Source organism: Lepus europaeus, chromosome 21, assembly GCF_033115175.1.
Source record: "Lepus europaeus isolate LE1 chromosome 21, mLepTim1.pri, whole genome shotgun sequence".
In the NCBI taxonomy this organism is placed as follows: Eukaryota; Metazoa; Chordata; class Mammalia; order Lagomorpha; family Leporidae; genus Lepus; species Lepus europaeus.
The window spans coordinates 50,929,425-50,953,543 of NC_084847.1; the positions used below are offsets into that span (position 1 = coordinate 50,929,425).

The window sequence follows — 24,119 nt, forward strand, 5'->3', positions numbered from 1 at the left end:
TAGTGCCTAAGAGGCACCTGCAGGGGTAGCGGCGGGGGGAGGGGAGGAAGGGGTGTGGCAGCTGCCTCCAGGGGAGGGCACCGTGGGCTCCGGGAGAGGAGTAGAGGGGGGAGGGCCTGGCCACCCCGCCTGGGGTGTGTCGTCCTGGCCTCACACACCCATGGGACTTTGGCCCAGGGCTGGGGTCAACCCGAGAACATCTGTGCCCACTGAAGGCTTGGGAAGTTAAGGAGCAACCACTGAGAAAACAGTGGCTGGCGCTGTGGCGCAGCAGGTTAAGCCACTGCCTATGACGCCAGCATCCCACATGGGCGCTGGTTCGAGTCCTGGCTGCTCCACTTCCGATCCAGCTCCCTCCTAATGCACTTGGGAAAACAGCAGAGGATGGCCCAAGTGCCTGGGCCTCTGCCACCATGTGGGAGACCCGGATGGAGTTCCAGGCTTCTGGCTTCTGCCTGGCCCAGCCCCTGACTGTTGTAATCATTTGGAGAACTGTGGCTCCTGGTTTTGGATCAGTACAGCTCCGGCCATTGCAGCCATTTGGGGAGTGAACCAGCAGGTGGAAGACCTCTCTCTCTCTCTCTCTCTCTCTCTCTCTCTCTCTCTCCCTCCCGCTCTCGCTCTCTGTAACTCTGCCTTTCAAATAAATCTAGCTAGCAAAATTTGAATGAACTTTTGTTAAAAATCAAAACTAGTTAAGAGGAAAGAAAGAAAGAGAGCAGCAGGAAGGAGACGGAAACTTCACACCGTGGAGCCGAGCCAAGGGCAAAGGCACAACGCAAAGTGGAATTCGGGAAGAAATTAAAATGAAAAAACACCCAGGGGGATGGGCCGAAAATTACTCTTCCGGGATCAAAGTGAAGTGGTTTAAAGGGAAATCAATTAAAGCAGCCAAATGCAAGTGATGTGAGAAGACAGAAGATCAAAGATGAAAAACAAACGCCAACGTTCAGGACCAAGGAAGCAGGTGCAACGGAGGCCACCCAGGAGGTGCGACAGGGGAGGGGCGGCGACAGAGCCCACGCCAACCTTGCAGTAAAGACGACCATGGGAACACCTGGTTTTCAAAAACACGGTTTCCAAAGACTGATTTCCCTTCATTTGAATGTAATATACATTCATTGTACTTTCATTTGAATGCAATAAATCATATTTATTTCCTTTCATTTCAAAGACAGAGACGGGGGAGGGAGGGAGAGAGGGAGCCCCCCCCCCCCCCATGCTGGTTCACTCTCCAAATGCTGGCAAAAGCCACAGCTGGGCCTGGAGCCAGGAGTTCCATCTGGGTCTACCTCATGGGTGCAGGGGCCCAAGGACTTGGGCCGTCTTCTACTGCTTTCCCAGGCCATAGCAGAGAGCTGGATGGGAAGTGGAGCAGTTGGGACTCGAACCGGTGCCCATATGGCACAGGCAGTGGGTTAACTCATTGTACCATAGTGCAGGCTCCAAACCTCTGTCTTGAAATATTTCTTAGCACCTGGGGCGTGGGACCAGGGAGTGTGTCCCCATCTGAGGCTGGGGGGAGGGATGGGAGGAGGTGGGCAGAGACCCCAGGCCCGGGAGGAGGCTGGCATCAGGAGGGGAGCAAGGGGTGCAGGGAGGGGTTTCCAACCGTGGTGGGGCAAGTCCTGGCCTGCAGGTGGAAGGCACGCCCACTGGCCACAGATGGGCCGGAATCAGCCCAGGGTGTGTGTGTGTGTGTGTGTGTGTCCCAGCACCTGTGTCCAGTGACCTGGAACCTGGTTCTGGTCCTGGCTTGTGTGCTTTCTGTCCGCTCCAAGGACGTAAATCCAGGACTGGACCACACCGTGGCCTTGACCGGCAGTGGTGCGAGGGCCAAGGGCGACACCTGGTGGTGACATAGAAGCATCACAGGCAGGATTTGGTGGACCAGTTCCCTAGCTTTCCCCAGAAAGGAGACCCCGGCCACGAGGCGCCCAGGGGCAGGGAGAGGAAGGAGGACAGGAGAGGTTCCACACCCTTGCCTAGGACACACACACCCGGTGATGCTCTCAACAGCTCCAGGCCATGGCTGCTGCTGTCCCAGCCTCCGGGGAGAAGGGAAAAGCAGCCTTGGGGCAGTGTCTGGCGGAGACCCCTGACCAGGTCAGAGGCTGAACTGGAATCCAAGCCCCTAACGGACGCATCCTTGCCCACTTGGGTCCAGCTCAGGTGCCCAGGAGCTGCCCGCCAAGGGGTGGACAGCTCGCTCCTCGCCGAGCCCACCCCGGCTCAGTCCTCACCCAGCCCCGCAGCCACAGGTGCCACTGTGATCTCCCCCCTGGAGGTTAAAAGGGGGGAAACAGGCTGGGGAGGGAAGGGCCTGGGCCGTGCCCGCGTCGGAGGTGGCACCGGTGTCAGGCACTTTTCTGACACCTGAGGACCACAGAAGCCACCTGTCCACCAAGACAGCCCCATCGGGGCGGGAAAGGGGCTGGCGGGTGGGAACAGGATGGAGAGGAGCCCAGTTTTAGGGCTCCCTAAAACTTGGAGAGTTTAGCTCTCCCTCCTCTCTCTCTCCATGTAACTCTTTCAAATAAATAAATAAATAAATAAATATTTATAAATAAATAAATAAATTTGTTTAGGTTAACCCAGGCATGGCGTGGCCCCTTCCGAACGTGACCTGACCCTGACCCTGACCCTGACCTGAGCTCACTACCAGCTCCTGGAAGCCCAGAGCGGGCGGGGGTGGGGGCCTGGGCTCCTTCTGCACTGCTTGAGCCCGTGCAGATCTGCTCATTCCTAGCTGCTCCACCCGGGGGTCCCCACGCCGGCCCGGGCTGCGAGGGGGCAGCGGGCACTGGTGCAGAAGGGGCAGCCCCCCTGCTGGGCTGGGTGGGGGTGGGGTGGGGGAGGAGGAACCTGGGTGGAGCCTGCAGGATCTCTGTCAGGAGGGTCTTTGATTTCGTCCACAGCTGAAGCTCTACCACGTGGAGCCATGGGCTCAGAGCCAAAGGGGTCTGGGTAGGACACCTCCCCGGAGTCGCCCCGTCCCAGCACCAGCCCCGCACAGCCCCCCAGGCCCCGCATCCGCTCTCTGTCCCGGTCTTCCACCCCGGGGCGGCCGGGGTGGGGGGGGGCTCAGTCCGGCGACAGCCAGACAGTCGCCAATCACCGCTTTCTCTGGTCCCCAGGCCTTCCTCCCTCCACCAGCACCCTCCTCTCCACGGCTGTTGACGCCAGAGGGAGGCGACTGCTGGCCAGGGAGGCGCCACGCCCGCCCCCGCCACGCGCGCATGTGCGAGCGGGCAGCGCGCGCTTGTCCCACCCCCGGCCCCTGGCAGCCTTGTCCGTCCCGCGACCGGGCTCACCCAGCACCGGGGGCCACACGCGGAAAGACAGGGCACGCCGACGGCCGCAGGCCAGGGTGGGCTCTGTCCCCTGCGGCGCACCGGGGACCCCTGTGCACTTGCGCCCTCCCCTGTCCCCGGCAGGACCCGAGGCTGAGCTGCACCTCCTACAGCTCCCGGGGCCTTGGCCTCTTGTAGTTTCCAGATTTATTAAAAAAAAAAAAAAAAAAAAAAAAAGTTGGATGAACGTAAAATCGCTGTGCGCAATAGCACGCACAGCGCAAGCGCATCCCGCCAGGGACCCCCGCGACCTTCGCGGTCATCACCGTTTAGATTCCCGTGTGCTGCTTGCTCGGGGCTGCGTCTGCTTCCAGAGCGCCATCACCCCCCGCCCGAACCGGCCACCACCTCCTCTAGGGCTCCGCCCGCCCGGCCCCCCAGCCTCGCGCCGGCTCCCCGGGGCGCTCCAGCCACACTCCCCTGGCCCCTCGCTCTCCGTCCGTCCGTTCCCGCCAGGCGGAGGGAAGCAGACGCCTCAGCCACAAGCTTTATTGTCCCGGCACAGACTGGCCACACTTCAACAATTCCACCTCGGGGCGGGACGGGGACAGGGGGCTTGGGGGGGGGGCAGCGAGGTCCAGAGAGAGCGGCAGGGGACACCTATTGGCTGCCGCCAGGGGCCTCCGGCTGTTAATAGCGCCTCCCGCACGTGTTGCGGGAAGCAGTCGCAGGGCTTGGCGCGGGTTAGACCGCGGAGCGTGGCTTCTAGGCTGCTGTGATCACGCATGCGAGAGCTACCAAAAGCCAGTGGGCGGCTGGAGGACAGGAGCGCCAACTGCCTGGAGCTGGCGGTGCCCAGCGGTGGCCAGGGGACGGCGACAAGGCCTGGGAGTGAGCCCGGCGAGGCGCTGGGTTTTCCACGCGCCCTGGATTCTTTCCTGGCTGCGGGAGCCAGGGGCCCACGCACCTACAGGGCAGGAACGTGGGTGTGCAGGGGCCTGTGGGCGCCTCCCTGCCAGGCTGGGGCTGGAACCCAAGCATGGCCACCCGCAGGGTGCACCTGCCGCTGGGAGGCTGCTTGGGAACATCTGGTCAACCCCAGGCTCCCCTACTCTGCGCTCCCGTGCGGCTGCCCCCTGGCCCCGGGCTCCAAGCCAGGCCTCACCCAAGCTGGGGGGCGGGGGGAGAAGGGAGGGGTTTCCAAAACTTGCCTAACACTGTGGCTCCCGGCCTTGGTGCACACCCTCCGGCCAGTTGGGGGAGGGGATGGACCCTGTCTCCCAACACTTTGAGCCTGGGAGTCTGGGGGAGGCTCGGAGGGTGGGGACAAGGAGCCTGGCACTGCCCTGGCCTGGCGGCAGCTGTAGGTCCAAAATCCTCCTCTGGGGAGGAGAGAGACAGGAACACGCGGGGCAAGGGGCCTGGCTGGGTCTTCTCAGCTTCCCCAGACCAAGTGCAGAAGCTCCCGGGGGTCCAGGCTGAAAGCCCGGGGGCCAGGCCGGGGCGCGACCGCCCTCTGTGGAAGGCTGGGCTTCAGGAAGCCTCCTGGGCCGGCAGGGGGGCTGCGGCAGCGGTGGGCGGTGGGCGGCGCGCTTGCGTTGTGAACACTGTCTTGTCTCCAAGGCGACAGTCCTGGCCTTTGCCTGGAGGGGGCGCTGCCGGGCAGCCTGGCGGGGCTCCGATGTGGACTGGGCCACTCCTCCGTGTTCCTCGGGGTCAGTGCTTGTCCTAGAGAGAGCAGGGGTGTCATCAGCAAGTGTCCCCAAGAGCCTTGGGGGGACAAGCACGACGGGCGGTCAGCAAGGCACGCTGGGCGGGAGACCTGGCACGTGCCAAGGCCCTGGGGCGGGAAGCCTCCTCTGGGGGCCCGGTGAGGCAGGGGTGAGTGGGGGCTACTGAGAGGAAGGGACAGTGGGCGGGGTCTCTCGGAGGAGAGAACTGCAGATTCCAGGCCTCGATGACTGCATCTGTAAACTGGGGTCAGCTCTGTGCCTCCAGGGGCTCCCAACGGGACAAAGCCACATGGGGTATGGACATCAGCTCTCAGGCGTTGCTGGGTGTTGCAGGGCGCCCATGAGCCCCACGCTGCTCCTGTTCCGCCCTGGCCTGAGGTCCCAACAGGCCAGCAGCAGCAGGACCGAGCCGGGGAGGGAGCTGCTGGTGGACCAATCTCGGGGCTCCTCCCTCCTTGGCAGGCAGCATCTGGGCAGTGGGGGGCTTGGAATTCGACGGTGGGGGGTTTGCAGGGCCACCTGGCACCCCAGAAGATCACCTTCTCCTGTACACACAGCGGGTTCCAGAGGCTGCTTAGTGAGGACAGAAATTGCTCAGGGGTCACAACTCAGTGAGGGGCCCTGGGAGGGCCAGGCCAACCCCAGACAAGGAGTCTTTTAATGTTTTTAAAAAACGGCCAGCGCTGTGGTTGTGGCAGGTGAAGCGGCCGCCTGCAGTGCCGGCATCCCATATGGGCGCCGGTTCGAGTCCCGGCTGCTCCACTTCTGATCCAGCTCTCTGGCACGGCCTGGGAAAGCAGTGGAAGATGGCCCAAGTGCTTGGGCCCCTGCACCCACATGGGAGACCCAGAGGAAGCTCCTGGCTCCTGGCTTTGGACTGGCCCAGCTCTGGCTGTTGCAGCTGTTTGGGGAGTGAACCAGCGGATGGAAGATTGCTATCTCTCTCTTTCTCTCTCTCCTGCCTCTCTGAAACTCTGCCTTTCAAATAAACAAATAAATTTTAAAAAAGGGCAGGCCTGTGTTTCAAAAATATCCCTGTCGGAGAAATCAAAGTGGCCCAGACAAAGGAGATGGCAAAGATGGCAGAGACCCAGCCCCGTGGGGCAGGCAGGGCACTGTGCCTCGCCGGCCTCCTAGCCAAGCGTGCCGGGGGAAGCCACGGAGAAGCCACGGAACACAGAGGTGTCTGACATACATCTGCATGGGCACTGCACCTGCCGGGGTTGTGAGCCACGCCCCCCTCCTCGGGCGACAGGGCCTGAGGGGTGCTGGGCCAGGGCACCTGCAGTTCTGCAATTATACTCAAGTGGTGAACCACACTATACGGTTCCACAGACCTTCTAGAAGCTCGTGGACAAATGGAGAGATATTTATTTTGGCATGGACGCTTGGCCTAGGACATTTGTGTCTCCTCACAGTGCCTGGGTCCAGCGCCCGACTCCAGCTTCCTGCTAACACAGACCCTGGGGGGCAGCAGTGGCGGCTCAAGGAACTGGGCTCCTGCCGCCCACGTAGGGGACCCGGATGGAGCTCCCGGCTCTCAGCTCCAGTCTGGCCCAGCCCTGGCCACTGCAGGCATTTGGGGAGAGAAGCTGCCAATGGGGGCGCTCTCCAACTCTCCGATAACCAGCTTCCAAAACCTGTCTATGACCTCTCATATAAATGGTTTCCAAAGTTTTTTCCAACCAAAATGAGCCCGTTTATCTTTTAATTCCTTCTGCCATGAGCAGGCACCCATCTCCATGCAGAAAACGAAAAGCAAATGGCTCTACAACCAGACAACCACCTGCTATGGGGCTGAACGCTGCCCCGTGGTGGAGACTTAGGGCCAGCCTCCTGCAAGCTTGGCCAAGGGACTCGCCCCCAACCGCGGCTGTGTCTTTTACCAGCCAGTACATGCCGTCTCGCCCAGGCCTGGACAGCTCCCTGCCTCCTGGGTGGGGCCCACCAACAGCACAACACCTGGCAGCACAGAGACCATGGTGAGGAGCCCAACTTATGCTGTGAGCCGGGAGGCGGGAAGGCAGGGCCTGGCCCCCTGAAGCTTCCTGCGGGGGGGGCCCCAGCCTCCGGGCGCGTCTGCCCGTGAGCTCCCCGTATCAAGGGCACAGATTTGGGGGGTGAATCTGCACGAGTGGGAGCCTCACATGACGGGGCTCAGACTGCCCGCGTCCATGGCAGCCAGTGCTGTGAGGAGGTCAAGGGAAAATGGAATTAAAAGTTTGGGTGCAAAACTTCCGAAATCCGTGCATACCAAGGGGTCTTCAGAAACGTTATGGAAAGCACTGGTTATGAACACATCAAGCCTGGAGTTCACACCAAATTAATTTTGCACCAAATTAGTCTTAAAAAAAAAAAAAAAAAGCACACAATGCGGTCTCCCACATGGGTGGGAGGAGCCTGGTTTCCCGAGCTGCCACCACTGCCTCCCGGGCCCGGCACCAGGGGTAAGCGGGGTCAGGAGCCAGAGCTGGGACGGGTCACCTGCCCTACACTGGGCCGGGTGCTCCCCCACGAACGGACACATCCACGCATGCACACACAGATGCTCAGGAAAGTTCTGGAAGGATGTACACTGCCCATCCTGGTCATCATCTCTGGGCAGCAGGGCTCCTGGCGAGCGCTTTCTTGATTACACGTTGGGGTGTTTCTAGAGACACACATTCCTTTATCATAAAAGGAGGTTCCCAGGGCAGGATGAGCGCCCCCAGCGCCCGGCCCCGTGGGCAGGCTGCCCCGCGGCCCACTCTGCTTCTATCAGGAAGCCCTTTCCAAGGTGCCAGGCGCCCTCACCTCCTGCTTGTAGGCTTTGTCTTGCTGGTGGATGCCGTTGGCCGAGCCTGATGTTCCCAGGGTCTGCAAGAGGCAGGCGGAGGGGTGGGGGTCGCTGAGCCAGCCACGCCGGGTGGCAGTTCCCAGCTCGCCCACTAGAGGGCGACGTCTCCCAGACGCCCCAAGGACCCCTGCGACCTGCGGCTCCCAGGGCACGGCTGCCTCCCCCATCGGACTGGGGCGCCCCGGTACGGCTGCCTCCCCCATCGGACTGGGGCGCCCCGGTACAGCTGCCTCCCCCATCGGACTGCGGCTCACCTGGGCCTTGTCGGGACAGCCCCGCAGGGCCTCCACGAGCTTCTCCCCCTGCTGCACTTGGTCCAGGGCATCCCGCAGCGCGTCCTCTGTGCTCATCAGCTGGCGCTGCAGCCGCACGAGCTCCGACGAGGCCGGGTCGATGAGCGAGTGGCGCCTCTGCTCGGCCAGCGACCGCTCCTTGTCCTGGGGCGGGCGGGAGAGGGGCGAGGAGCGTGTGTGTGTGTGGGGGGGGGGGATGGGGGGGTGGGTGTGCACCTGCCGGGGCGGGGCTCGGTCCAGGCGGGAGACATGCAGGGCCGGGCCTCAGTGGCACAGCACCTGCGAGGAGCGTGTGTGTGTGGGTGTGTGCGCGCGCGTGCACCTGCCGGGGGTGGGGCTCGATCTAGGCGGGAGACACGCAGGGCCGGGCCCCGGCGGCACAGCATCTGCCGCCCCGAGGGGACCCCCCGCCCGGTGAGACGCACCCCAGTCTCCAAATCCGGGACCTTCCCGGGTTCCCCTCTGCCGCCGTGGGCCTGCCCATCTCGGCCCAGCTCGGCGCGGTACTTGGTACTCGGCTACAGGGATGAAAAGCTGATGGATGCGCACCGCTCCTGCTGCACCTGCCGAAGGGGGCACCCAGGGTCCCTCCGCCCGCCCGCACTGCGACCTGGCTGTCCCCCGGGGTGGCTCCAAGAGGCCCCCGGGGAGGGGCGGGCGGCCCGCCCGTGCCCACGTACCAGCCCCGTCAGCTTCTCGCGCAGGCCCCGGATGTCATCTTTCAACTTCTGCTCCTTGAGCCGCCACTCGGCCTTGTGCACCTCGCGGCTCAGGTCGCGCTCGGGCCCTGGCGAGTGGCGGTTGGCCTCCAGCAGCAACACCCGCAGCTCGTTCAGGCTCCTGCGGGGAGGGGGGGGGCAGAGAGCAGCCGTCAGCGCCAACCCCCCCACTCCCGCCCCCAGCACCTGCGCCACGAGAGGTGGCCACACGAGAGGCGGCCACACGAGAGGCGGCCACACGGCACCTGCGACCCCCGCAGCCCAGGAGGGGCCGGGATCCGGGCCTCGCTGAGCCTGTTTGCAATGAGAATCTATTTGTTGAAAAAAAAAAAAAAAAAAAAAAAAAGTCGGGCCCGGCGCTGTGGCTCAGCGGGTTAACATCCCGGCCTAAAGCGCTAGCATTCCATATGGGCACAGGTTCGAGACCCGGTTGCTCCTCTTCCGATCCAACTCTCTGCCGTGGCCTGGGAAAGCAGTAGAAGATGGCCCAAGTCCTTGGGCCCGTGCACCTGCATGGGAGACCCAGAGGAAGCTCCTGGCTCCTGGGTTCGGATCGGCGCAGCTCCGGCCATTGCGGCCAACTGGTGAGTGAACCATTGGATGGAAGACCTCTCTCTCTCTGCCTCTCCTCTCTCTGTGTAACTCTGACTTTCAAGTAAATCTTTTAAAAATAAGTTATCATAAATGTATCATATGATTCGGCTTTAAAATAAAAAGTCACCAACATGTCCACCCAAGGTCTTTCAACACCTGGTGTCTCCTGGTGGGGGAGGGGGCGGGGCCTGGGGGAGGGGTGGGGCCTGTGGAGGCCCAGAGGGTGCCGCCCACCGGAAGTGGGGGCTGCTCCCCAGCTGGAGGGGAGCAGGGGCTTCCAGGGTTTATCTGACAGCCTCTGGCGTTTAAATGCTAGCTTCCCCCAGTCCCGCTAACCATGTCTGTGGGGGTGGATGTTAGATTGACCCCTGGGATGCCCACAGCCCACGCTGCGAGGCCTGGGTAAAGTGATGCTGGTCCAATTGCCTGCTGGTGCACACGCGGTGGGCAGCCAGTCCCCCGCCACCCACACTGGAGACCCGGATGGAGCCGCAGGCTCCTGGCCCCACCCCAGCCGGGGCCAGCATTGGGGGAGTGAACCAGCAGGTGGATTTCTGCCTGTTTGCCTTTCAAATAAAATGAAAATAAATAAAAAAAATTTTAAACAATAAAAAAAAAAAACACACCCAAACCTGGGCCAGCATTGTGCAAGCACAGGTTAAACTACCACCTGTGAGGCTGGCATTCCATATGGGCACCGGTTCGAGTCCCGGCTGCTCCACTTCTGATCCAGCTCCCTGCTGATGGCCCAAGTGCTTGGGTCCCTGCCACCCACATGGGAGACCAGGAAGAAGCTCCTGGCTCCTGGCTTCGGATCGGCTCAGCTCCAGCTGTTGTGGTCATCTAGGAAGTGAACCAGCAGATGGAAGACCTCTCTCTTCTTTCTCTCTCTCTCTTTTTTAAAGATTTATTTATTTATGTGAAAGTCACAGTTACACTGATAGAGAAAGAGAGGCAATTGGCCATAATGGCCACAATGGCCAATTGGAGCTGCACTGATCTGAAACCAGAGCCAGCAGCCTCCTCCAGGTCTCCCACATGGGTGCAGGGGCACAAGCACTTGGGCCATCTTCTACTGCTTTCCCAGGCCACAGCAGAGAGCTGGATTGGAAGTGGAGCGGCTGGGACTCGAACTGGCGCTCATATGGGATGCTGGTGCTGCAGGTGGTGGCTTTACCCACTATGCCACATGCCGGCCCCATCTCTCCTTTCTTTCCCCATCACTCTGCCATTCAGTTAGATACTTTTTTAAAAAAGATCTTTGAGAGAACTCCATGATTTCTAAGAGTGTAAAGCGACCCCCAAGAGTGGAAGTTGGGGAAGCCTCTCCCCAGGGGACAGAAGTGTTGAGAAGGATTCTGAGGCTTTGAGGCGGCTCTGCAAGGGGCGCAGGTGCTCCCTGGCGATCCCAATGCCTGTCCTGCCAGGCCAGCCCTCCCAGCCCCCGGTGTGGGCTGAGCGCGGGTCAGGGCCTGCGGCAGGGGCGCTGGCGGCGACTCACCGCTCTTTCTTGAGTAGCTCCTGGCTGATGACGACCAGTTGGCCCGAGGCGTCGTGGGTCTTCCGGGACACGGCCTCCAGCTCGGCCTCCAGGCGCCGCCGCTCCTTTAAGAGGGCCTCCACCTTCTTCTCGGCCGATTTGCACCTGCTCTCCAGCGCTGGGCAGAGAAAGCGGGGCGGGGCTGGGAGCACGCAGGGGATCCCACCCACCACAGGCGTGGGCTGCTTCCCATCCCCCAGAGGGTGGGGCTGGGTCGGGAAGGCCAGTGCCACGGACCACGGCCACGGGGCAGTCTGGAAAGCAGCGAAGCCCAGCAGGCCGGGCGCAGGTCCGTTTCCTGAAGAGCTCAGCCTTGACCTTGGCCTCGGCGGAGTCTCAGGTCCTCTGACCTTTGTCGGGCCCCATAAGGCCCCCTGACCGAGACAGGGCCGCTTCCCAGGAGCAGGGCAGCCTTGGGGACACGGCTACCACGGGTCTGGTGCCCGAGAAGCGGGGCCGCATTGTCACAGAGTCGCCAACTCCTGAGCCGCTCCCCACCCACAGGTGCCCCCTCTCTGAGGCTCGCTCTGGGCCACAGCGTAGTCACTCCAGGGGGCAGACGGGCTTCGTGGAAGTGGCCACGAGGAACCAGGAGCCGGGCATGCACGGCTGGTGCTGGGCATGCCCCCATCCCCCGCGGCGGCCGGTGCAGGGGTGGTGCAGGGGCACAGGCTGGGCTGCCGTGGGGGAAGGGCCCAGATACGGTGGCTGCCCGCTCCCCGCCTGCTGGGCGCACAGGACCCGCGCAGCCCCACGTCTGCCCGGTGGGGGGACACTTACCACTTACTTGGGCCTTCAGCATCTCGGCCTGGGACGTCAAGGCTGTCACCTCTTTGTCCCTCTTGTTCAGCTTGTCCTGCAGGCCTGGGGGGACACGGCAGGGGGAGGAAGGCAGGGGAAGTTATCCATGGCCTGGGGCCAGCGGGCAAGGGGCCGCCTCCCCCCAACCCACAGGAATCCTCAAATAGAGCCAAACGTGGCCTCCAGGGTCCAGATGCGTCCTCCTGCTGTGCCTCCCTCCAGCACCCACACTGAATTAGGGGATCGGACACGCCCATGGCTTTGGTTTGCACAGGTGAAACGGGGGCGGGGCTGCAGCCAGGGCGGGGCTTGGAGCTCTATGGCTGGTGGCAGGGTCTGGGCGGGGCAGGGGGCAGCAGGTGACAGGGAGTCCCTGAGACAGCCCAGGAGCAGGCCACGGACGTGAACATGGATGTAGACAGGGACAACGAGGAGCAGAGGAAACTCGGGGCCGTGAAGCCCCTCCTCCAGGGAAATGAGCTATTTGGCGCAGCTGGAATGATGAGTGATCTTGGAGCCCGCTGCGTGTTTAAGAAACAGCTAAAAAAAGGGGGCGCTGTCGTGACGCGGCGGGATAAGCCACCACGTGCGACGCCAGCATCCCATATGGGAGTACGGTTCAAGCCCCGGCTGCTCCACTTCCGATCCAGCTCCCTGCTAATGCAACTGGGAAAGCAGCGCAGGATGGTCCAAGTGCTTGGGCCCCTGCACCCACGTGAGAGACCCGGATGGAGTTCTTAGCCCCTGGCCCCGCACTGGCTTTGGGGGCCATTTGGGGAGGGAATGAATGGACGATCCATCCCTTTATTGGGGTGCTCACTGGACTTCCTGATGCTTCACTTTCTTAAAAAAAGATTTATTTATTTATTTCAAAAGTCAGAATTACACATAGAGAGGAGACAGAGAGAGAGAGGTGTTCCATCCACTGGTTCAATCCCCGAAAATGGCTGCAGTGGCCAGGGCTGGGCTGATCTGAAGCCAGGAGCTACTTCTGGGTCCCCCACACAGGTGCAGGGGCCCAAGGACTTAGGCCATCTTCTTCTGCTTTTCCAGGCCATAGCAGAGAGCTGGATGGGAAGTGGAGCAGCCGGGACTTGAACCGGTGCCCATATGGGATGCCGGCACTGCAGGTGGTGGCTTTACCTGCTATGCCACAATGCTGGCCCCCCTGTTTCAATTCTGATCCAGCTCCCTGCTAATGTGCCTGGGAGGCTGAATATAGTGGCCTAAATGCTTGGGCCACTGCCACCCACATGGGAGACCCAGATGGAGTTCAGGACTCCTGGCCCAGCCCTGGCTATTGGATGCATTTTGGGAGTGAACAGAAGTGAAAGTGGACAGAAGTGGAAGATTTCTCTCTCTCTGCCTTTCAAGTAGATTAAAAAAATAAACATTTTTTAGAAGTTCAGGTAAAAATGGAATTAAAAGATAAATTGTATGGGGGGAAGAACCGCTACAATCCAAAAGTTGTACTTATGAAATTTATATTTATTAAATAAAAGCTTTCTATTAAAAAAAGATAAATTGTAGTACAAGAATATATTTTTTTGACAGGCAGAGTGGACAGTGAGAGAGAGAGACAGAGAGAAAGGTCTTGCTTTTGTCGTTGGTTCACCCTCCAATGGCCACCGCGGCCGGCATGCTGCGGCCAGCGCACCACACTGATCCGAAGGCAGGAGCCAGGTGCTTCTCCTGGTCTTCCATGGGGTGCAGGGCCCAAGCACTTGGGCCATCCTCCACTGCACTCCTGGTCCACAGCAGAGAGCTGGCCTGGAAGAGGGGCAACCGGGACAGAATCCGGTGCCCCGACCAGGACTAGAACCCCGTGTGCCGGTGCCGCAAGGTGGAGGATTAGCCTATTGAGCCGTGGCACCGGCCAGTACAAGAATTTTTTTTAAAAAAGCCAAAAGCCAAATCAGTGGAGAAAAAAATATTTGTAGTGTCATACATAAAGAGTTTCTGAAAACCAACAAGAAGACCAGGAACCCAATCAGAAAACACAGGCAAAGGACATGAGCACATGCACGTCCTCACTCCATTCACAGTGAGAGGAAGGTGCGATCTGACCGGGCAGTCAACAGACAGCCTCAGGAGCTACTTTATTATTATTATTATTATTATTATTATTAATTTGAGAGTTAGAGTTACAGACAGGGAGAGGGAGAGACAAAGGGAGGGGTCTTCCATCCACTGGTTCACTCCCCAAATGGTCGCAATGGCCAGAACTGAACTGATCTGAAGCCAGGAGCCAGGAGCTTCTTCCAGGACTCCCATGTGGGTGCAGGGGCCCAAGCACTTGGGCCATCTTCTACTGCTTTCCGAGGCCATAGCAGAGAGCTGGATCAGAAGTGGAGCAGCCAGGACTCGAACTGGTGCCCATGTGGGATGCTGGCACTGCAGGTGGAGGCTTAGCACCGGCCCTCAGGTGCCATCTTGCCTGTGAGCTTTGTGAACAAATGTACTCTCACCACAGCTCATGGGGGACCCAGATTGGCTGAGCCCGGCCATTGACGGCACAGGGGTTCTGATGGGCAAAGGCTCTTAGCAACCTGTGATCCCAGCGGGCAACTGGCCAACTACACAGTGGCACCTCCACACCGACACGGCATCGAAATTTAGGGAGGGAACTTGGGGACCCCTTGCCCTTATACCTATTCTGAACAATCAAGTTAAAACCAAACCAACGGGGGCCGGTGTGGCACAGCAGGGAAAGCCACTGCCTGCGAAGTCGGCATCCCATATGGATGCCGGTTCAAGTCCCAGCTGCTCCACTTCCGATCCAGCTCCCTGCTAATGCGCCTGGGAAAGCAGAAGAAGATGGCCCAAGTGCTTGGGCCCCTGCACCCACGTGGGAGACCCGGAAGAAACTTCAGACTCCTGGCTCCGGCCTGGCCCAGCCCCAGCTGTTGTGGCCATTTTGGGGAGTGAGCCAGTGGATGGAAGATCTCACTCCCTCTCTCTCTGTAACTCTATCAAATAAATAAATTAAGAAACTAAAACAAAAAGCACCAAACCCGTAACGAAGCCGTTGGCTCAATGCCCAGCACTCGAAGAATGGAGCAGCGCCCTCACCTGCCGCCGAGAAGGGCCCGGCTTGGTCGGTGCACACAGTGGGCATCTCAAGGTGCAAGCCAGGGTGGCCCCCAGCCGGGGGGCAAAGCCCCACCCCGAGCCCCGCCCAGCTGCCACTCACCCTCCACGGTCTCCTTTATCCGGATCTGCTCCTCCGTGATGTCATTGGGTTCAATCATCTGAAAGAGGAGTCCCCCACCCCGTGAGGGGCGCGCCCGGCCCGCCCCCCCACCCCGCCGGCCCTCTCCAGCTCGCATAGCTCACTCCTGCCGCAAGGGGGCGCCAGTGAGGGATTCCGGGACCCGCGGGCATGGCGGCAAGGGTGGGGGGCCCACGTCCTGACAGCGGAGGGCTGGACACCTCCTTTCCCATCCTTGGACTAAGGAACCAGAGACAGGACTCCCGGTCTCGGTGTCTCATCCGTGACACACGCATGACACACGCCACAGGGCAGCGTGTGCACACAGCAGGCCATGGTCGCCTCCAGCAGGGACTTCAGTATCCTAATGTTTCATTTCAGTGAGAGAGCCAGAAACCAAAGGAAAAGGACTGATTAAAAAAAAAAAAAAAACAACTGGCCAAGACCATCATGGACGCTCAGCAGAGCGGCAGCAGGCTCCGGGTTGCATCCCACCTCCAGCCCGCGGCCAGCCAAGGTCTCAGGCCGTGGATCAAGGCGGCTGAACGCAGTCACCTCCCACATCCTGCCCCTCGTGCTCCTGCTCAGCCATCCCAGGCCCCGCTGGGCTCAGTGAGCTAAGCCCCCTCTGGGTTGCCGTGAGGCTAGGGCACAGGGAGAAGAGAACCTCAGATCCGTGTACTTAACTACAGGAGACCCACAATCCACCTGTCCCTGGACCCCAGCCTCTAAATCTGGGGGACACCCGGGGGGAACGCAGATGGGCGCCCCGCCCCAGGCAGGCTTTTCAGAGTTGCCTTGGTCGCCGGCGCCCCAGGCAGTGGGCTCATCTGTGAGTGCGGACCTTGGGGGGATTCAGGGTTGGCACGAGAGGTGACGCCCTGAGCTGCTTTAAAGGCTGTGGGTGCGCGTGGCCGGTCCCACACTGCCTGGGTGTCACCCCCTCTCGGAGAGAGACGGGACGGCCACTGGAGAAACTTCTAGATCTGAGGCTTGCAATCGGTAACTGATATGGGTGGTCGTGGCCTCCACTGTGGCCAAGCCGCGCCAGGACCAGCAAAAAGGGGGAACCCGGGGCTCCCTCCTGTGCCAGAGCAGCTCAACAGGACCTGTGTGGCTGAGTCAGGGGCTTGGGGTCTGGGAGGAGACCCTCGCTCCACAGGGGAGCCAGCCAGGTGGGCTCAGACTCCCTCGGGCGCCCCCAACCCCGTCCCGCCCAGACACCCAGGTTCACAGAGGGGCCAGGTGTCCCCGATTTTCCCCAGGCACGTTCCTGGGTGGGGTGAGGGGGTGTGTTTAGCTGGAGGCACACGGAGGGCAGCCGAGGCCCCGCCCCCGCCCCGCCCCCTGGCCGGCCCCGCCCCCAGCCCGCCCACCGCCTACGTGCGTGTGCTGGGTGGAGCACAGGGACTCGGCGGCCTGCAGCCTGTTCTCGGCCACCAGGAGCTTCTCGCGCAGCCTCTCGGCCTCCTGCTTGCTCTGGGCCTCGGCCCGCTGCAGCAGCTCGTAGTCCATCATCTTCTTCTCGGCCAGCGAGATCTGCTCCTTGAGGAACTCGATGGCCTGCGCCTGGCCCCGGTACTCGGCGTCCAGGCGCTCCAGCTCCTGCACGCGCAGCTCGGCGTCGCGGCGCTGGTCCTGGGCCTCGCGCAGCTCCAGCCGGTGCTGGGCGGCCTGCGCCTCCAGCTGGGCCCGCCAGTGCTGCCGCAGCCCGGCCAGCTCGTCCTGCACCTGCTGCAGCTTCTGCCGCAAGCCCTCCTTCTCCTTCGCGTGCACGGCCATCTCCAGGTCGTGCTTGGCCCGCAGGTTGCCCAGCTCCAGCTGGTGCTCCGTCCGGATGCCCTCCATCTCGCCGATCTCCTTCTGCTGCGCGCCCGGGCCCGAGTTCAGGGTGGCCTTGAGGTCCTCCAGGGACTTCTGGTGGTCCGAGGCCAGCGAGGCCAGCTTGGACTTCCAGTTGTCCATGAGCCCCATGTTCTCGCTGGTGGCCTGCTGCACCTTCTCCTTGAGGTCGGCCACCTCCTGCGCGTACCTCTCGTTGGCCGCCCGCAGCTTCTCCACCTCGGCCTGGTAGGCCTTCAGGGCTTTCTCGTACTTGTCCCGCAGGGCTCCGCTCTCCCGCTGCTGCTCCTGGCTGGCCGACAGCAGCCGCTCCCGCAGCCGCTGCGCCTCGGCCGCCTCGGGGTGGTCCGCGGGCGGGGGGCTCGAGTGCAGCAGGCATTGCTGTAGCTCCTGGATCTCGCCCCGCCGGAGGCTCAGCTCCTCCTCCAGCTGCAGCACCCGCGACTTCTCGGCCACCGTGGTCAGCTGCCGGGACATGGGGGAAGGGGGGAGAGGGACGGGGTCAGGGGTCAGGGGTCAGGGGGATGGCTCCCAGACCACTTCCAAGGGAAGGCTCTGAGGGCAGAGGCTCCGCCCTTGTCTGGGAAGCTCGCCATCGGTTCAGTAAGCCTGGTTTTGGTTTGTAGGAACCCGCTGAACCGAGGTCCAGATGTCTCTGTGTCTGGAGGGACCCAGTCGGTGTCTGCACGCAGCCTTCACGCACACACGTGCAGTGCTGTGCCAGGGCATGTGGTCACCGGGCAATACAGTGTGGAAATGGACCTAGGCATCCATGTCCTCCCGCACGCGCACCCAGGCCAGTGTGCAGTAACTGACCACTGGTACTTCTCCCAATCGCCGTTACTGCCTGGTCAGCTTCCCCATCAGGAGAGCTGCAACACAGCTGGTCAGCTGTGTGGCCATGTGCCCGCTGCACAGGTGCAGCTCAGAGCGTGCAGTGAGTGGAGGGACCAGCTGTGTGCACTGCATGGGTGCAGCCCAGAGCATGCAGTGAGTGGAGGGACCAGCTGTATGCACTGCACGGGAGCAGCTCAGAGCATGCAGTGAGTGGAGGGACCAGCTGTGTGGCCATGTGCACGGGAGCAGCTCAGAGGATGCTGTGAGTGGAGGGACCATCTGTGTGCACTGCATGGGAGCAGCTCAGAGCATGCAGTGAGTGGAGGGACCAGCTGTGTGCACTGCACGGGTGCTGGTCAGAGCGTGGAGTGAGTGGAGGGACCAGCTGTGTGCACTGCACGGGTGCTGGTCAGAGCGTGGAGTGAGTGGAGGGACCAGCTGTGTGCACTGCATGGGTGCAGCCCAGAGCATGCAGTGAGTGGAGGGACCAGCTGTGTGCACTGCACGGGTGCTGGCTCAGAGCATGCAGTGAGTGGAGGGACCAGCTGTGTGCACTGCACGGGTGCAGCTCAGAGCGTGCAGTGAGTGGAGGGACCAGCTGTGTGCACTGCATGGGTGCAGCTCAGAGCATGCAGTGAGTGGAGGGACCAGCTGTGTGCACTGCACGGGTGCTGGTCAGAGCGTGGAGTGAGTGGAGGGACCAGCTGTGTGCACTGCATGGGTGCAGCCCAGAGCATGCAGTGAGTGGAGGGACCAGCTGTGTGCACTGCACGGGTGCTGGCTCAGAGCATGCAGTGAGTGGAGGGACCAGCTGTGTGGTTGTGGAGCAGTGAGAGGAGGGACCAGCTGTGTGCACTGCATGGGTGCAGCTCAGAGCGTGCAGTGAGTGGAGGGACCAGCTGTGTGCACTGCATGGGTGCAGCCCAGAGCATGCAGTGAGTGGAGGGACCAGCTGTGTGCACTGCACGGGTGCTGGCTCAGAGCATGCAGTGTGTGGAGGGACCAGCTGTGTGCACTGCACGGGTGCTGGTCAGAGCGTGGAGTGAGTGGAGGGACCAGCTGTGTGCACTGCATGGGAGCAGCTCAGAGCATGCAGTGAGTAGAGAGACCAGCTGTGTGCACTGCACGGGTGCTGGCTCAGAGCATGCAGTGAGTGGAGGGACCAGCTGTGTGCACTGCACGGGAGCAGCTCAGAGCGTGGAGTGAGTGGAGAGACCAGCTGTGTGCACTGCACGGGTGCAGCTCAGAGCGTGCAGTGAGTGGAGGGGCCAGCTGTGTGCCCGGCACGGGTGTCGGCTCAGAGCGTGCAGTGAGTGGAGGGGCCAGCTGTGTGGTTGTGGAGCAGTGTGTGGGGAGGCACCAGCTGGGCCTGGATGCAGAAGACTCCAAACAGTGCCCTGAGATTCAGGGGCCCCCAGCCTCCAAGCACAGCCTTCCCAGGGCTCCCTGACCCACTGTATCTCAACAGCCAGACCCTGAGGCTGACCACTGAGCCCTAGCTCCTGGGGACACCCCCACTGGCTCAAAAGTCCAACCACTTCCTCAGCCCCCTCCTGCCAGACCTCCCTGGGCCAGAGGAACCTGAATCGGCAGCTCCCACCCTCCCCGGCTTCTCCAGTCTCCTGGAGGGGGCAGGGAACGGGACATTTCAGAGGCCCGCAGGTCTGCCAATGACAAACACAGTGGCAATGCCTGTGTGTATGTGTGTGGGGGAGGGGGGACACAGGCCATTCTCAGCCACTGGGGCCATGAGCTGGGGAGCAAAGCCCCAAGGGACATCGACCCCCCCCACCTCTCCCAGAAGCCTCACTTGACCTTGGCACCAGAGCGCCTCCCGCAGTCTCTACCCCCTCCCTGGAAGGGTGCAAAAGGAGAGACAATGTGCCAGGAGCCGCAGGTGTAGAGCAGATGGAGAGAGAAGCCGAGGGGGGCGTTACGGGGCAGGTGCGCGCGTTACCCTGTTGTCGGCTAATTCTCTGAGCAGCCGCTCGGCCTGCGCCTTCTCCAGTAGCAGGCTCCGCTCCAGCTCCCCAATGCGCGCATGCTCCAGCTGCGTCTGGGTCTGCTCCGCCCACGACAGGACAGGGGCAGCAGGTGGGGACAGGGGAGGGGGCGCGAGGAAGAGGAAGCCGGAGGAAGCAAGAGGGAGAGGAAGAAGGAGAGAACAAGAGGGAGAGAGAAAGGAGGTGTCATCTTCCGTGAGCGAGGACAGCGGGGGGGGGGGGGGATGCTCAGGGCAAGAGTCGTGGGCTGGGGGGGTGGGTCCTGGCGCCCACCCCTGCCTGGCTGGTCCCTGCTGGCACAGCAGGGAGCATCCGGTTCCCCTGCCCCTCCCAGGCCCGTGCCTCCCGCCGCCCTGCCCCGAGGCAGCTCAGGCAGCACAGGGCACGTTTGTCCCGGCCTCACAACACCCGCTTCACGGGCCAACAAAGGCCGGCATTCTCAGGGCGTCCAGCCTGGCATCAGAGTCGGAGGAAGGCAGGAAGGGTGACGGCGCTCGCCCCCGTGGCACCCGGAGCGGGTTGGAAACCAAATCCATCCCCGGGAGAAGAGGCTCCTCTGACACCCCAGGGCTCAGCAAAATGGCACAGCATCCTGTGGCCCTGGGGGGGGGGGGGCGGGACTGGCTCCCTGGGGGGCTCCTGGGACACCCAAGTCTGAGGCTGCTCCAGTCCCTCGGACAAGACGCTGTGGTATCTGCCTAGGACGGCATCCTCCCAAAGGCTGTCGCTTCTTTTTAGATATTTTCATTTATTGGAGAGGTACAGATGCTGGTTCGCTGGTTCACTCCCCCAAACACTTGCCATGGCACGGACTGGGCCAGGGCTGCACCAGCAAAGCCATCCAGGTCATAAGGACTTGAGCGATCCCCGCTGCCTGCCAGGGTCTGCCCGAGCAGGAAGCTGGGGCTCGGGCACCCACGCCAGGCACTCGGACGCGGGATGCAGGCATGAGGACCATGGGGCTCACTGCCCACTCTCATCTCTTGCTTACTTTGAGTTACCCCCAGATGACCTGGGGTGCCCAACACGGGGCTCACGCTGTGTGCGTCCCTGCTGCTCTGCTTTGCCGGGGAGGGACCAACAAGCGAGAAAAGTCTGTGCATACCCAGACATAATGTTTTTCTCCAACTGTGCAATCTGCAGGTGCAGCGCGTGCAGCTGTGGAGGGCCGATGCCACGGCCAACAGTCACGGAGGCCGGAGCACATCCGTCCGTGATGCCGTAAATGTATATCACTGTCTGAGACCCAAGGGGTCTCCCAGAAGGTCACGGAGAACGGGCGTTATGCAAAAACGGGGATTTCAAATGCTTTTGTACCAAAGTAAACTTTTAATTCTATTTTCCCACAAACCTAGTTTTTTTTTTTTTTTTTTTTTTTTTTAGAGAGAGAGAGATCTCCTATATGTGGGTTCACTCCCCACATGCCTACAGCAGTCAGGACTGGGCCAGGAAGCCAGGACCCAGGAGCCCCAGCACCTGGGCCATCTTCTGCTGCTTTCCCAGGCCATCAGCCGGGAGCCGGATCGGAAGTGGAGCAGCCGGGACTCAAACCGGCGCCCATATGGGATGCCGGCACTGCAGGTGGCTGTTTAACCTGCTGTGCCACCACAGTGGCTTCCTCTTCTCTGCTTCTGATCCAGCCTCCTGCTAATGAGCACCCTGGGAGGCAGCAGGGATGGCCCAAGTCCTTGCGTCCCTGCCACCCTCATGGGAGACCTGGGTGAAGTTCCTGGCTCTTGCCTTCAGCCAGGGCTAGGCTGCTGCAGCCATTTGAGACTGAATCAGTGGATGGAAGAGTCTCTCCCCCCTCTCTCCCTCTCTCCCTCTCTCCCTCTCTCCGGCCCACCCCTCCCCCAAGCGTTCTGAGGCGCCCTTGTACTCGCTAGAGCTCCGGCCACATTCACGTCCTTTGGCCTAGGAGCTCATCTCTCAAACTCTCCCGAAGGGAAAGCAAGCTCTGTGCACCTGTGCTGAAAAGCAGCCTCACTCGGGCTGTTCCAGAGAATTACAGGCAGATGACGGTCCCTCCGCCCCACCTTCCTCTCCCAGGGCCACGGTCACAGCCGCTCGGGCAAGAACAGGCTTCCAGTTGCTCATTGCCAAAGGCGCCCCCGCCTCGGGCCTGTCTCCATTACTCCTGGCCTCCTTGTCGGTGAGCTGGGTCTCGGCGGTGGGGGTCTCAGGGGAACCCAGGGCTTGCTTAGTTGATACAGATTCAACCCCAGGGGCTGGCGCAGTGATAAAGTGGGATAAGCCTCCACCTGCGGTGCCGGCATCCCATATGGGCACCAGTTCGAGTCCCAGCTGCTCCACTTCCCATCCAGCTCCCTGCTATGGCCTGGGAAAGGAGTGAAGGATGGGCCAGAGTAACCAGGTGGAGTCCAATGGACAGGAGCTCCCATGCAAAGCATGGCTGGCGGGGAGGCACGGGAGCCCGCAGGGGCAGAGCCCACCATGCCCGCGGTGTGACACATCACGGCCAGGGGCCTGAGCCGGGCTGGGCAGGTGGGCCACAGAGCCTGCGTGTTCCTCCAGTGCCCCGGCACTGCCTGTGTGAGCGGGGAGCGGCCAGGATCTGATGCGCAGTTTTAAAAGCTTGGGTCAGGGACTAGTAGTGTGGTGCGGCAGGTTCGCCTGCCACTTACGGTGCCGGCGTCCCCTATGGGAGTGCCAGTTCGAGTCCCATCCGGCTCCTTGCTGATGCACCTGGGATGGCCTGAGTACCTGTGTCCCTTTCACCCACCCAGGAGAGACCAGGATGGAGCTCCAGGCTCCTGGCTCCAGCCTCACCCAAGTCTGGCTGCTGCAGGCATTTGGGGATGGAATCTTTCTCTCTCTCTCTCTCTCTCTCTCTCTCTCTCTCTTTCTCAATCACTCTGCCTTTCAAATACATAAATATTTTAAAATATATTTTAATTATTTATGTATTTAAAGGCAGAATTACAAGGAGACAGAGAGAGAGAGAGGTCTTCCATCTGCTGGTTCCCTCTCCAAATGGCTGTGACTGCTGGAGCTGCACCGATCTGCAGCCAGGAGCCAGAAGCTTCTTCTGGGTCTCCCATGCAGGTGCAGGGGCCCAAGCACTTGAGCCATCTTCTGCTGCTTTCCCAGGCACATTAGCAGGGAGCTGGATTGGAAGTGGAGCAGCTGGGACTTAAATCGGTGCCCGTATGGGATGCCGGCACTGCCTTGCTCACTAAGCCAGTGCCAGCCACCAAATACATAAATCTAAATAATAATAATAATAATAATAATAATAATAATAATAATAAAGCTTTGATGTCAGGGGTCTGCGGGGGGCAGGGCCTGGGGGTACAGCCATCAGCCAGTCACTGTGGCAACTGGATGGCAGCACCAGCAAGTTCAGCCCAGTGCCGCCCCCACTTCCACACGGCTCTAAAATTTCCCAATATTAAAAATTTTAAAAGAAATTTTCCAAAAAGACTATTCTGGTGTCGAAGCAAAGAAGACACTGGAGGAATAAGAGAGGCAGGAAAGGGGCCAGGTAGGGGCGGGGCCTGGCCAGTGGGTGGGGCCAGTGACAGAAAAGGGCACAACGTGTGTGGGGGGCTGATGATAGAGAGGGCGTGGCTTGGACAAGCTCCACTGGGATGGACGCGCTCCACGCCCACCCAGAGCTGCAGAATGGGGTCTTGTTTGAAACACTGTCCCGGTTAAGAGGAGGTCACAAGGCGTAGGGGTGGGCCCTGCGGCCACCGCGTCTGTAAGACCGGGCAGGTGCAGACACACAGGAGAAGCGGCCGAGGACCACCAGGGGGCGCCCGCAGTCCACCAGAAGCAGCGGAGGGGCAGGGCGTGGGTCACCTGCCTTCTGGCTGCCGTGCACACGGTCACGATTGGGTTTGTACAACAGTCCCAATCCCACTGATGGCGCGTCTGTCACTGCCCCGCCCCCTGCCTCTCCTACTCAAAGCTGACTGGGGTGGGCACGTGACACAGAGCCTGCCCTCCCATTGGCTAGCCTGGGACCAATCAGGCTCTCTAGTGAGGACAGCGAGCAGGTGCAGGCGCTGGAGCCCAGGCAGGGCCAGAGATGGGAGGCGCTGAGCCAAGGGTGCAGGAGGCATGGTGGGAGGGGGAGACAGACGGACAGACCCACCCACAGCCTGACCTGCAGCCACAGACAGGATCGCCCTAAACAGGGAGAGGCCGGCTTGGCTCCTGGCGCTGCTTCTGGTTCTGGTTCTGGTTCCGTGACCTGCGCGCCCTTGGGGCTGCAGGCCGCTCCACGGCACCCCCCACCCCATTGGCTGGGGCTGCAGGAAGGGGCACCTTCCTGGCAACCATAGGCACTGCTCCCAGAAGCCCACGGGGGGCTCTGCAGGAAACCAGACACAGGCAGCCCCCTGGCCACCAGGGAGACTAGGAACAGGCTCCAACAGCCCAGCTCACACCC

At 61.4% G+C, this 24,119-nt stretch overlaps 1 protein-coding gene across 2 annotated transcripts in view; it reads right to left on the reverse strand.

The window, feature by feature from the left end:
* Positions 1-3,809: 3,809 nt before the first annotated feature.
* Positions 3,810-24,119, reverse strand: part of CLIP2 (CAP-Gly domain containing linker protein 2) — a 53,555-nt gene continuing 33,245 nt past the window's right edge. Inside the window, exons 9-17 of one of the 2 annotated variants that reach the window (XM_062180281.1) lie at positions 19,657-19,761; positions 16,404-17,327; positions 15,003-15,060; positions 11,789-11,872; positions 10,970-11,126; positions 8,836-8,995; positions 8,117-8,299; positions 7,820-7,882; positions 3,810-5,021 (exon numbers count right to left, since the gene is read on the reverse strand). In XM_062180281.1, coding sequence (XP_062036265.1) covers positions 5,010-5,021; positions 7,820-7,882; positions 8,117-8,299; positions 8,836-8,995; positions 10,970-11,126; positions 11,789-11,872; positions 15,003-15,060; positions 16,404-17,327; positions 19,657-19,761 — 1,746 coding nt within the window. In that variant the 3' untranslated portion in view covers positions 3,810-5,009. The remainder of the gene's footprint in view (positions 5,022-7,819; positions 7,883-8,116; positions 8,300-8,835; positions 8,996-10,969; positions 11,127-11,788; positions 11,873-15,002; positions 15,061-16,403; positions 17,328-19,656; positions 19,762-24,119) is intronic. The other variant, XM_062180282.1, reaches the window with a different exon arrangement.